Source organism: Oncorhynchus kisutch, unplaced genomic scaffold (genome assembly GCF_002021735.2).
Source record: "Oncorhynchus kisutch isolate 150728-3 unplaced genomic scaffold, Okis_V2 scaffold1012, whole genome shotgun sequence".
NCBI lineage: Eukaryota > Metazoa > Chordata > Actinopteri > Salmoniformes > Salmonidae > Oncorhynchus > Oncorhynchus kisutch.
Genome location: NW_022262957.1, coordinates 18,614 through 32,910, shown reverse-complemented (window position 1 = coordinate 32,910; position 14,297 = coordinate 18,614). Strand labels below are relative to the sequence as shown.

Below are 14,297 nucleotides of genomic sequence, written 5' to 3'. Positions count from 1 at the left end.
TTATGTCTATAGCTTCTGATAGGCTAATTGACATCATTGGAGTCAATTGGAACAGCACCTGTGTATGTATTTCATTATGGCTTCGTAATAAATTTGATTACATGTGTCACATAATAGGTCACATCATTTCTCAATTTGCAGTATGTAAGCCAGCCAGATGTGCAGCCAGACTTATTAGCCACTCCTTTGGCCCCAAGTTTTTCAAACATACAGTTTTTAAATTCCTCATCAATTTCATATGGTAAAAACAGGTCAACACATTATAGGCAACAATATAAGACAACGGGAGCACTGGGTATGTTCTCTGATGAATTGTAAGAAAAATGAGATGTGAAATATCAATATACATGCTAAGAGAAGCAATTTCTCTCTCCTGTGTGGATTCTCTAATGACGTTTAAGTGATTGTTATGAGTAATATGTTTTCCCAAAGTCTAAGCTTTTGTAAACATTCTCTGTGTCATGCTCTTTCAGGCTTCCTAAATGGGCAAAAGCTTTGCACCCTGGGTGGAGTGGTAATGCATCTCCCATCTGTGTATTTTCTCATGTTGGTTCAGGCTGTTTTTATGGTAAAAACTCCTTCCACACTGGGAGCAGCAGTAAGGCTTCTCTCCTGCGTGTATTCTCTCGTGCTGTTTCAGATTCCCTGAATGGTTGAAACACTTGCCACACTGGGAGCAGTGGTAAGGCTTCTCCCCTGTGTACTAGCCCGTGTCGTTTCAGGTTCCCTAACCGCTTAAAACACTTGCCACACTGGGAGCAGTGGTAAGGCTTCTCCCCTGTGTGTATTCTTTCGTGGTCTTTCAGATTCCCTAACTGCTTAAAACACTTGCCACACTGGGAGCAGTGGTAAGGCTTCTCCCCTGTGTGTATTCTTTCATGGTCTTTCAGATTCCTTAACCGCTTAAAACACTTCTCGCAGTGGGAGCAGTGGTAAGGCTTCTCCCCTGTATGTACTAGCTCATGGGCTTTCAGGAATTCTGACCTGCCGAAACACTTCCCACACTGGGAGCAGTGGTAAGGCTTCTCCCTTGTGTGTATACTCTCGTGCTGTTTCAGGGCCCATAACCGGTTAAAACACTTGCCACACTGGGAGCAGTGGTAAGGCTTCTCCCCTGTATGTACTATCCCATGGGCTTTCAGGGTTTCTGACCGGCTGAAACACTTGCCACACTGGGAGCAGTGGAAAGGCTTCTCCCCTGTGTGTATTCTCTCGTGCTGTTTCAGGGCCCCTAACCTGTTACAACCCTTTCCACAGTAAGAGCACTGGTGTCTTCTTGCTGGTTTGGACATCCCTGGTTCTGGTTCCTCTGAGTCTGGTCTTTCTCCTGCCAAAGACAGTGTTTAAATGAAAAATAGAGACCGAAAGAAACCTCCACATTATAAAACGGGTAAATCCTAATCAGATCCCTCAATAACCTAAGACCAGTTTTAACAATCTTAGTGTGGGATTGGGATTGTGGCTTAGTGGGGTTTTCTAGGTAAGTCTATGGTTGCCTGAAGTGGTTCTCAATCAGAGGCAGGTGTTTATCGTTGTCTCTGATTGGGAACCATATTTAGGCAGCCATATTCTTTGAGTGTGTCGTGGGTGATTGTTCCTGTCTCTGTGTTTGTTGTCACCAGATAGGCTGTATAGGTTTTCACGTTACGTTTGTTGTTTTTGTATTGTTCGTATTTTCATCGTCATTAAACATGTATCAGGAATACCACGCTGCATTTTGGTCCGACTCTCTTTCACCTAAAGAAAACCGTAACAGGGTGCCCTGAAGCCTTCTTCACAACAATTGAACCGCTCTCCTTGAAGTTCTTGATGAACCGATAAATGGTTGATTTAGGTGCAATCTTACTGGCAGCTATATCCTTGCCTGTGAAGCCCTTTTTGTGCAAAGTAATGATGACGGCACGTGTTTCCTTGCAGGTAACCATGGGTGACAGAGGAAGAACAATGATTCCAAGCACCACCCTCCTTTTGAAGCTTCTAGTTTTTTTTTGGGGGGGGGGGGGTCAGTTCATTTGCATGGCAAAGAGGGACTTTGTAATTCATCTGATCACTCTTCATAACATTCTGGAGTGTATGCAAATATTCATCATAAACTTTGCCGAAAGACACATGTTTTACATATAATTAAAGATACACTGGTTCTTAATGCAACCGCTGTGTCAGATTTTTTTTTAAATGTTACGAAAAAAGCATACCATTCAATAATCTGAGACAATGCTCAGAAGTAAATATATTTCTCCGCTATGTTGGAGTCAACAGAAATACGAAATTACATCATAAATATTCCCTTACCTTTGATGATCTTTCATCAGAATGCAGTGCAAGGAATCCTAGTTCCGCAACAAATCATTGTTTTGTTCCATAATGTCCATTACTAGTGTCCAATTAGCTACTTTTGCTAGCACGTTTAGTTCACACGTCCAAAAACTGCCGCTGGTCCAGGCGAACTCGGACAAAAACTTCAAAAAGTGATATTCCAGGTCGAATAAACTGGTCAAACTAAGTAGAGAATCAATCTTCAGGATGTTATTATCATATATATCCAATAACGTTCCAACCGGAGCATTCATTTTGTCTACAGAGTAATGGAACGCAAGGCGATATAATGACTGGCATTCTGCCAGACCAGTGACTTAAATAGCTGCCATCCGGTCCCACATTACACTAGAGGCTTCATTCCACGTTCTACTGACTTGTTTTTAAGTCGAAGACACAAAGCACATCAGTAAAATCTCTCCGTTGTCGAAAGGGTTCGACACCTGCTGTTTAAATGGCCCAATTTCTTATTTAGACATTCACAGATTTTCAACTTTTTGATTATCACTGATGTCATATTTTGGGTAAAGTAAAAAATAAGGTGAAATATTTGGAAAGATGTTCCTAAAACTGATAGTAACTACAATAAACAAATTATAAACGCAACATGTAAAGTGTTGGAGCTCTCCAAGCTCTCCAAGGTGGAGCTCTCCAAGGTTGGAGCTCTCCAAGGTTGGAGCTCTCCAAGCTCTCCAAGGTGGCATAGCAGTTCAGACGTCTTTTGTCCTCGTCTTGTCGTGTCCTGTATATATATATATTTACAACTTTTTCACATACATTTTATTTTTATTTTCCATCAACTCATCTTCAAAACACTCTCCTGCAACCCGCCTCACCAATGTATATTTATAAAAAAGTATTATTTACCTCAGATCTGTAATCCTCCAAGAAGCTAGCCAGAAACTCCAAGAAGCTAGCCTGAAACTAGCCAGAAGCTAATCCAGAAGCTAGTTCAGAAGCTAGTTAGCTCCTTTACTGGCAAATCGTTAATATTCAGCTAACCACGGTTTGTGGTCATCAGCTATCCTTTAGCTCGAAAATCTATCGCCAGTTCTGTACGGCGCAGCGCGGCTCGGAACGGAACATACCGGACCAATTTTTCTCTCCATGTCCCTGGACATTCATACCCGGATCTCACAGCTAGCTAGCTGCTATCCGTGTGACCATCGGCCTTCGTCGATTCCGGAGCAAACATCAATTGATCCGGAGCTAGCAAGCTCCGTCAATCACTCCTGAGTTCCATCAATCACACCTGGGCTGCAGTCACCTATCCGGACCCGTTTTACTGCCTTCGCGGAGCCCCACCGGGCCTTCACAACTGGACTGCCGACGTTATCTACCCGAAGGAGTTATTCGGCCGGCTCCTCCGTCGCGACGTTACCTGAATGCCCATCTGCGGCCTGCTAACCGTTAGCTGTCTTACCGGCTGCTATCTGAATAGACAATCGGACAATTTTTTAATTATTATTTTTTTTTAAATTATTTTTTAAATTATTATTATTATCTTTTCTTCTTGGGCCTCTATAACTATATCTATTGTTTTTATTTTTGTTGTTGTTGTGTGATTTGGATTAATCCCCTCTACCACACGGAACCCCACTAATCTACTGACGGAACGTAAGGGGTGGCTAACAGACCTCCATCCTATGCTAGCTTGCTACCGATGCCCTGGCTAGCTGTCTAAATCACCAACCAACCTCTCCACTCACCGGACCCTTTTGATCACTCGACTAAGCATGCCTATCCTTAATGTCAATATGTCTTGTCCATTTCTGTTCTGGTTAGTGTTTATTGGCTTATTTCACTGTAGAGCCTCTAGTCCTGCTCACTATACCTTATCCAACCTATTAGTTCCACCACCCACACATGCAATGACATCTCCTGGTTTCAACGATGTTTCTAGAGACAATATCTCTCTCTTCATCACTCAATACCTAGGTTTACCTCCACTGTATTCACATCCTACCATACATTTGTCTGTACATTATACCTTGATGCTATTTTATCGCCCCCAGAAACCTCCTTTTACTCTATGTTCCAGACGTTCTAGACGACCAATTCTCATAGCTTTTAGCCGTACCCTTATTCTACTCCTCCTATGTTCCTCTGGCGATGTAGAGGTGAATCCAGGCCCTGCAGTGCCTAGCTCCACTCCTATTCCCCAGGCGCTCTCTTTTGACGACTTCTGTAACCGTAATAGCCTTGGTTTCATGCATGTTAACATTAGAAGCCTCCTCCCTAAGTTTGTTCTATTCACTGCTTTAGCACACTCTGCCAACCCGGATGTTCTAGCTGTGTCTGAATCCTGGCTTAGGAAGACCACCAAAAACTCAGACATTTTAATTCCAAACTACAACATTTTCAGACAAGATAGAACTGCCAAAGGGGGCGGTGTTGCAATCTACTGCAAAGATAGCCTGCAGAGTTCTGTCCTACTATCCAGGTCTGTACCCAAACAATTTGAACTTCTACTTTTAAAAATCCACCTCTCTAAAAACAAGTCTCTCACTGTTGCCGCCTGCTATAGACCACCCTCTGCCCCCAGCTGTGCTCTGGACACCATATGTGAACTGATTGCCCCCCATCTATCTTCAGAGTTCGTGCTGCTAGGCGACCTAAACTGGAACATGCTTAACACCCCAGCCATCCTACAATCTAAACTTGATGCCCTCAATCTCACACAAATTATCAATGAACCTACCAGGTACCTCCCCAAAACCTTAAACACGGGCACCCTCATAGATATCATCCTAACCAACTTCCCCTCTAAATACACCTCTGCTGTCTTCAACCAAGATCTCAGCGATCACTGCCTCATTGCCTGCATCCGTAATGGGTCAGCGGTCAAACGACCGCCACTCATCACTGTAAAACGCTCCCTGAAACACTTCTGCGAGCAGGCCTTTCTAATCGACCTGGCCGGGGTATCCTGGAAGGATATTGATCTCATCCCGTCAGTAGAGGATGCCTGGATATTTTTTAAAAATGCCTTCCTAACCATCCTAAATAAACATGCCCCATTCAAGAAATTTAGAACCAGGAACAGATATAGCCCTTGGTTCTCCCCAGACCTGACTGCCCTTAACCAACACAAAAACATCCTATGGCGTTCTGCATTAGCATCGAACAGCCCCCGTGATATGCAGCTGTTCAGGGAAGCTAGAAATCATTATACACAGGCAGTTAGAAAAGCCAAGGCTAGCTTTTTCAAGCAGAAATTTGCTTCCTGCAACACTAACTCAAAAAAGTTCTGGGACACTGTAAAGTCCATGGAGAATAAGAACACCTCCTCCCAGCTGCCCACTGCACTGAAGATAGGAAACACTGTCACCACTGATAAATCCACCATAATTGAGAATTTCAATAAGCATTTTTCTACGGCTGGCCATGCTTTCCACCTGGCTACTCCTACCCCGGACAACAGCACTGCACCCCCAACAGCAACTCGCCCAAGCCTTCCCCATTTCTCCTTCTCCCAAATCCATTCAGCTGATGTTCTGAAAGAGCTGCAAAATCTGGACCCCTACAAATCAGCCGGGCTAGACAATCTGGACCCTTTCTTTCTAAAATTATCTGCCGAAATTGTTGCCACCCCTATTACTAGCCTGTTCAACCTCTCTTTCGTGTCGTCTGAGATTCCCAAAGATTGGAAAGCAGCTGCAGTCATCCCCCTCTTCAAAGGGGGGGACACTCTTGACCCAAACTGCTACAGACCTATATCTATCCTACCGTGCCTTTCTAAGGTCTTCGAAAGCCAAGTCAACAAACAGATTACCGACCATTTCGAATCTCACCATACCTTCTCTGCTATGCAATCTGGTTTCAGAGCTGGTCATGGGTGCACCTCAGCCACGCTCAAGGTCCTAAACGATATCTTAACCGCCATCGATAAGAAACATTACTGTGCAGCCGTATTCATTGATCTGGCCAAGGCTTTCGACTCTGTCAATCACCATATCCTCATCGGCAGACTCGACAGCCTTGGTTTCTCAAATGATTGCCTCGCCTGGTTCACCAACTACTTCTCTGATAGAGTTCAGTGTGTCAAATCGGAGGGTCTGCTGTCCGGACCTCTGGCAGTCTCTATGGGGGTGCCACAGGGTTCAATTCTTGGACCGACTCTCTTCTCTGTATACATCAATGAGGTCGCTCTTGCTGCTGGTGAGTCCCTGATCCACCTCTACGCAGACGACACCATTCTGTATACTTCCGGCCCTTCTCTGGACACTGTGTTAACAACCCTCCAGGCAAGCTTCAATGCCATACAACTCTCCTTCCGTGGCCTCCAATTGCTCTTGAATGCAAGTAAAACTAAATGCATGCTCTTCAACCGATCGCTGCCTGCACCTACCCGCCTGTCCAACATCACTACTCTGGACGGCTCTGACTTAGAATACGTGGACAACTACAAATACTTAGGTGTCTGGTTAGACTGTAAACTCTCCTTCCAGACCCATATCAAACATCTCCAATCCAAAGTTAAATCTAGAATTGGCTTCCTATTTCGCAACAAAGCATCCTTCACTCATGCTGCCAAACATACCCTTGTAAAACTGACCATCCTACCAATCCTCGACTTTGGCGATGTCATTTACAAAATAGCCTCCAATACCCTACTCAACAAATTGGATGCAGTCTATCACAGTGCAATCCGTTTTATCACCAAAGCCCCATATACTACCCACCATTGCGACCTGTACGCTCTCGTTGGCTGGCCCTCGCTTCATACTCGTCGCCAAACCCACTGGCTCCATGTCATCTACAAGACACTGCTAGGTAAAGTCCCCCCTTATCTCAGCTCGCTGGTCACCATAGCATCTCCCACCTGTAGCACACGCTCCAGCAGGTATATCTCTCTAGTCACCCCCAAAACCAATTCTTTCTTTGGCCGCCTCTCCTTCCAGTTCTCTGCTGCCAATGACTGGAACGAACTACAAAAATCTCTGAAACTGGAAACACTTATCTCCCTCACTAGCTTTAAGCATCAACTGTCAGAGCAGCTCACAGATTACTGCACCTGTACATAGCCCACCTATAATTTAGCCCAAACAACTACCTCTTTCCCAACTGTATTTAATTTTAATTTATTTATTTATTTTGCTCCTTTGCACCCCATTATTTTTTTATTTCTACTTTGCACATTCTTCCATTGCAAAACTACCATTCCAGTATTTTACTTGCTATATTGTATTTACTTTGCCATCTTGGCCTTTTTTGCCTTTACCTCCCTTCTCACCTCATTTGCTCACATTGTATATAGACTTGTTTATACTGCATTATTGACTGTATGTTTGTTTTTACTCCATGTGTAACTCTGTGTCGTTTTATCTGTCGAACTGCTTTGCTTTATCTTGGCCAGGTCGCAATTGTAAATGAGAACTTGTTCTCAACTTGCCTACCTGGTTAAATAAAGGTAAAATAAATAAATAAAATAAAATAATGAGCTGAAAAAAAAGATTGCAGAATGTTTTACATCCCTGTTAGTTAACACATATTTTCTGCCAAGATAATCCATCCACCTGACAGGTGTGGAATATCAAGAAGCTGATTGAACAGCTTGATTATTTCACAGGTGCACCTTGTGCTGGGGAAAATAAAAGGCCACTCTAAAATGTGCAGTTTTGTCACAACAATGCCACAGATGTCTCAGAGTGGGCGTAAAATTGGCATGCTGACTGCAGGAATGTCCATTTTTATATTATATTTTTTTACATTGGAGACAGACACAAAGCACCCCAGTAATATTTCCCTGTTGTCGATAGGGTGGACACTGAGAAAAATTACAAGATTGTATTAATACTGTTTAGCCATCGAATAGCTTTGATGGGTACTCTCTCATCTGTGTCTATGGGACTGAGTTGGGCCTCTGGAGCTTGAGCTGACAATTGATTCATTACTTACTGATAAAAACCTAAAGCCGGGTTGGGGGGTTAAAACAACACCAGGTGCAGATGACCATAGGATGAACCCAGGATGGCTTGTGATGCCCCCCAATCAGCATGGGAGGGGTGGAACCAGCCCTGACTAAGCATTTATAAGAGCTCTGTTTTTCATTCAAAGTTAAGCTCTCGACAACACACTCAAGAGTGTGGGGTCAACAGCTTCATTATTGCAATCATTAATCTGAAACTGGAAACACTTATCTCCCTCACTAGCTTTAAGCACCAACTGTCAGAGCAGCTCACAGATTACTGCACCTGTACATAGCCCACCTATAATTTAGCCCAAACAACTACCTCTTTCCCAACTGTATTTAATTTTAATTTATTTATTTATTTTGCTCCTTTGCACACCATTATTTTTTTATTTCTACTTTGCACATTCTTCCATTGCAAAACTACCATTCCAGTATTTTACTTGCTATATTGTATTTACTTTGCCATCATGGCCTTTTTTGCCTTTACCTCCCTTCTCACCTCATTTGCTCACATTGTATATAGACTTGTTTATACTGCATTATTGACTGTATGTTTGTTTTTACTCCATGTGTAACTCTGTGTCGTTTTATCTGTCGAACTGCTTTGCTTTATCTTGGCCAGGTCGCAATTGTAAATGAGAACTTGTTCTCAACTTGCCTACCTGGTTAAATAAAGGTAAAATAAAATAAATAAATAAAAATCAATATTGAATAAACGTTCACAAATGTTGTACATTTTGACTATCACAAATGTCATTGATAGTTTTGGGGTAGATGTTGCTAAAAAAATATAAAACACACACAACAGCTTATTACTCAAAAATGTTGAACACAAATTTGTTTACATCGCTGTTAGTAAACATGTCTCCTTTGCCAAGATAATTCATCCACCTGACAGGTGTGGCATATCAAGCTGATTAAACAGCATGATCATTACACAGGTGCACCTTGTGCTGGGGAGAATAAAAGGCCACACTAAAATGTGCAGTTCTGTCACACAACACAATGCCACAGATGTTTCAAGTTTTGAGGGAGTGTGCAATTGGCAGGTTGACTGCAGGAATATCCACTAGAGCGGTTACCAGATAATTGAATGTTCAATTCTCTGCCCGAAGCCGCCTCCAACGTCATTTTAGAGAATTTGGCAGTACATCCAACTGGCCTCACAACCACAGACCACATATAACGAACAACGCCAGCCCAGGACCTCCACATCCTCTGAGACCAGCCACCCGAGTTTTATTTCTATTTGTAATGAAGCCCTTTTGTGGGGAAAAACTCATCCTGATTGGCTGGGCCTGGCTCCGCAATGGGTGGGCTTATGCCCTCCAGGGCCCACCAATGGCTGCTCCCCTGCCCAGTCATGTAAAGTCCATAGATTAGGGCCTAATTGATTTATTTACAATGACTGACTTATATGAGCTGTAAATCATTGATTTGTTTATATTTTGGTTCAGTATACACACAGACACAATGCATTCGTTAAGTATTCAGACCCCTTCACCTTTTACATATTTTGTTAAACAGGAAGTGGAAAATCCGAGGTTTGTAGTTTTTCAACTCAGCCCCTATTGAAGATACAGTGGGATATTGGTTATGTTGCACTTCCTAATGCTTCCACTAGATGTCAACCTTCTTTAGAACGTTGTTTGATGCTTCTACTGTGAGGGGGGGCTGAATGTGAGGGGAATGAGTCAGAGGTCTGGCAAAGTGCCTTGGTCTCATGACGCGCGGTCATGAAAGAGTTACAGACAATGGAATTCTCCGGTTGGAACATTATTGAACTTTTATGATAAAAACATCCTAAAGATTGATTCTATATATCGTTTGATATGTTTATACGACCAGTAATATAACTTTTTGGAATTTTCATCCGATCTTTCCGCAGGAAGTTGCACGCGCGTTTCGATTTGTTTACCAAACGCTAACAAAAGGATGTATATGGATATAAATGATTAACTTTATCTAACAAATCAAACATTGATTGTGGAACTTGGATTCCTGGGAGTGCATTCTGGTTAAGATCATCAAAGGTAAGTGAATATTTATAATGCTATTTCTGACTAATGTTGACTGCGCAACATGGTGGATATTTCTTTGGCTGGTTTAGGCTCTGAGCTCCATACTCAGATTGCATGGTATGCTTTTTCCGTAAAGTTTTTTTGAAATCTGACACAGCGGTTGCATTAAGGAGAAGTTTATCTAAAGTTCCATGCATAACACTTGTATTTTCATCAACATTTATAATGAGTATTTCTGTAAATTGATGTGGCACTCTGCAAAATCACTGCATGTTTTGGAACTACTGAACATAACACGCCAATGTAAAATGAGATTTTTGGATATTAATATGCACTTTATCGAACAAAACACACATGTATTGTGTAACATGAAGTCCTGTGAGTGTCATCTGATGAAGATCATCAAAGTTTAGTGATACATTTTTATCTCTATTTGTGCTTTTTGTGACTCCTCTTTGGCTGGAAAATTGGCTGGGTTTTTCTGTGACTTGGTGGTGACCTAACATAATCGTTTATGGAGCTTTCGATGCGAAGCATTTTTGAAATCAGACACTGTGGCTGGATTAACGAGACTTTATCTTTAAAATGGTGCCTAATGCTTGAATGTTTGAGAAATTTGATTTATGAGATTTCTGTTGATTTGTATTTGGCGCCCTGCAATTTCATTGGCTGTTGGCGGCAGAACCCCGTTCCCATACAGGTTAAGACTCCATAATGTTTCATCATTAGATGCTACAGTCCTCCTTTAAGACTCCATAATGTTTCATCATTAGATGCTACAGGCCTCCTTTAAAACCTCTTACGGATTATGCGCATTTTCGCAGCTTTTTGTTAAAAATCGCGCAACATTTCAGCATCCTGCTACTCATGCCAGGAATATAGTATATGCATATGATAAGTGTGTGTGTATAGAAAACACTCTGAAGTCTCTAAAACTGGTTAAATTGTGTCTGTGGCTAGAACATAACGTGTTTAGGAGTCAAAATCCTTCGAAAAACTGTTCACCAAAAACACAAAAATAATATCCATCAGCCAGTCAATGTATTGTCTAAGGCTGAAGAAAATACATGGCGATCCCCTGTAAACGCCTACAGCTTCCACACGATGTCGCCAGTGCTGGCATTTTGAGGCGGCTTTATCCTTGGTTTGGTAACGTGAGGCATTTCCTTTCTTGGGGCTCACCACAGGATGTTATGAATGTGAAAACATGGACGATGATTTCAAGACTTGCTGCTATCGAATACAGATCGCCCCGTGATCAATTTAATAGATTATTAACGTGTATTAATACCTAAAGTTGGTTTAGAAAAGTAATTTGAAGTGTAAAAGTATATAGGCAACTTTTGTCATTTTAAAAAGTGACGTTGCGTCTTGTAAAGGGGCATTTTTCTGGATCAGACCGGTCTTCAGCAAATCACATTTTGGGTATACAATGACGGATTTAATCGGGAAAAAGACCCAATTGTGATGTTTATGTGACATATAGGGGTGCCAAGAAAGAAGCTCGTCAAAGGTAATGAATGTTTCATATTTTATTTCTGCGTTTTGGGTAGCGCCGGCTACCGCAAAATCTGTTGTTTTGTTGACGGTCTGGTATTCTTGGGGGTGCATGCTATCAGATAATAGCTTCTCATGCTTTCGCCGAAAAGCATTTTACAAATCTGACTTGGTGGCTAGATTCACAACGAGTGTAGCTTTAATTCAGTACCTTGTATGTGTGTTTTAATGAAAGTTTGAGTTTTATCGAAAACTTTCGGTGGCGCTCTAAAATATCCGCTGATTTGATCCCGCCACAGGGACCTCCTCCCTAACAAGTTTTAAGACTACATAATGTTTCATCATTAGATGCTACAGTCCTCCTTTAAGACTCCATAATGTTTCATCATTAGATGCTACAGGCCTCCTTTAAGACTCCATAATGTTTCATCATTAGACGCTACAAGCCTCCTTTAAGACTCCATAATGTTTCATCATTAGACGCTACAAGCCTCCTTTAAGACTCCATAATGTTTCATCATTAGATGCTACAGTCCTCCTTTAAGACTCCATAATGTTTCATCATTAGATGCTACAGTCCTCCTTTAAGCCTCCATAATGTTTCATCATTAGATGTTACAGTCCTCCTTTAAGACTCCATGTTTAGAATGTGTCTGGAAGCGCTACTCTATTCTACTCTCATCCTTTCAGTTTTAATAATATTTAATAATAATGTTATAACAGGTAATAACTAACTTTAATAACTAGGGTTAATACCTGCCTGGCGCTCCAACAAAATATTTATTTACCCCCTTCTAACAATACGCTACAGAATTAGCATAGTAGGCCATGTAATTTAAGGTAATCTGAAATATTTAGGACTAACTTATTCCTTGCCACCCATTCTGAAACTCACTGCAGCTCTTTGTTAAGTGTTGCTGTCATTTCAGTTTCCGTGGTAGCTGACGTGTACAGTGTTGAGTCATCTGCATACAGATACACTGGCTTTACTCAAATGTCGTTGGCACGACGTTGGTAAAGATTGAAAAAGGTAGGTGCCAAACAGCTGCCCTGGGGAATTCCTGATTCTACCTTGATTGTGTTGTACAGGCTTCCATTAAAGAACACTGTCTGTGTTCTGTTAGACAGGTAGCTCTGGGGTGGCAGGTAGCCTAGTGGTTAGAGCGGTAGGTCAGTAACCAAAAGGTTGCTGGATCTTATCCCCGAGATTACAAGGTAAAACTCTGTCGTTCTGCCCCTGAACAAGGTAGTCCTAGGCCGTCATTGAAAATAAGAATTTGTTCTTAACCGACTTGCATAGTTAAATAAAGGGTCGCTTTTTTTTGGAACTATTTATCCACAATATAGCAGGGGGTGTAAAGCCATACGTTTTTTCAGCAGCAGACTATGATCGATAATGTCAAAAGCCGCACTGAAGTCTAACAAAACAGCCCAAACAATATTTTTATCATCATCAATTTCTCTCAGCCAATCAGTCATTTTTAGGTGCTGTGTTTATTGAATGTCCTTCCCTATAAGCCGGATCACAGCTTTCCTCAGTATTCATTAATTAACAGCGTCTAGAGTTTAGTTTGCCTGTTCAACAGTCTTGTAAAGACAGGGGGGTTGACTGGGACAGGCAATGTAATATCCATAATGTTTTAAGGATACGTTTTTGTAAAACAAGCACCTTACATTGGATCATCTTGAAATTTTCTCTCTAAAGCTAACTTTCATCAAGGTTTTATATGGTCTATTGGTTTCTCTCTTTTCATTGGCAGAATCCTTTTTCAGTATTATGATATTCATAACATCCATATCCACCAGTCTATCTTCCTGTCAACTAACAGTACTCTGCTGGTTGTCCTGGTAACAGATACCAGGCCATCTTCCTGTCAACTAATAGAACTCTGCTGGTTGTCCTGGCAACAGATACCAGTGGGCAGATGTATTTTATTTGTTCAAACTGAACTACAGCACTTACTTTGATGAGTTAAATCTGATCCTTTCATCTCTTCTCCACCTCTCACAGTTACACTCAGCCCCGTTGTTTTCCTGCAGTCCACCAGCAGCACAGACAACCTCTTCATACCCAGCAGTAAGGCGCTACTGGGAGAGGCACGACATGGGGACTCCGGGAGGGAGGAAGGGCTAGCGTTGTCCTGGTAACCATAAAGAGGGGACACAGACACATATCATTATGGATGCTGATGCCACTGTTGTCATGAAGTGCTTTACAGAAGCCCAGACCAGACCCCGATAGAGCAAGCTGTATGCTAGACCAGACCAAGCTGTACCATCTGGTGTTCTGATCTGGAGAGACTCTTCTCTTCCTCGTCAGCATCAGGATGTTGTTGATGCTCCCCAGAGGATCCACGATAGTCACGTCTCTCTCCTATGTGAACGAGAACAGCAAACAGACGGTAAACTTATGACCGTCTATTACAATCAAGAGGCATGAATATGTCAAAAATGGCCACTTCCATCATGATTTTGTAAAATATTGTTTCTGTTGCAAATTTAAAGGGTCATTTCCACAAAATGGGTGCCTTTTACATCCCTTTGAT

At 42.0% G+C, this 14,297-nt stretch overlaps 1 protein-coding gene across 1 annotated transcript; it reads right to left on the bottom strand.

The window, feature by feature from the left end:
• On the bottom strand, window positions 1-1,539 carry LOC116364155 (gastrula zinc finger protein XlCGF71.1-like). Its single transcript, XM_031817392.1, is given in 2 exon segments — window positions 1-698; window positions 700-1,539. Coding segments are annotated over 2 exon segments (813 nt in total). The 5' UTR covers window positions 1,293-1,539; the 3' UTR covers window positions 1-478.
• Window positions 1,540-14,297: the final 12,758 nt, after the last annotated feature.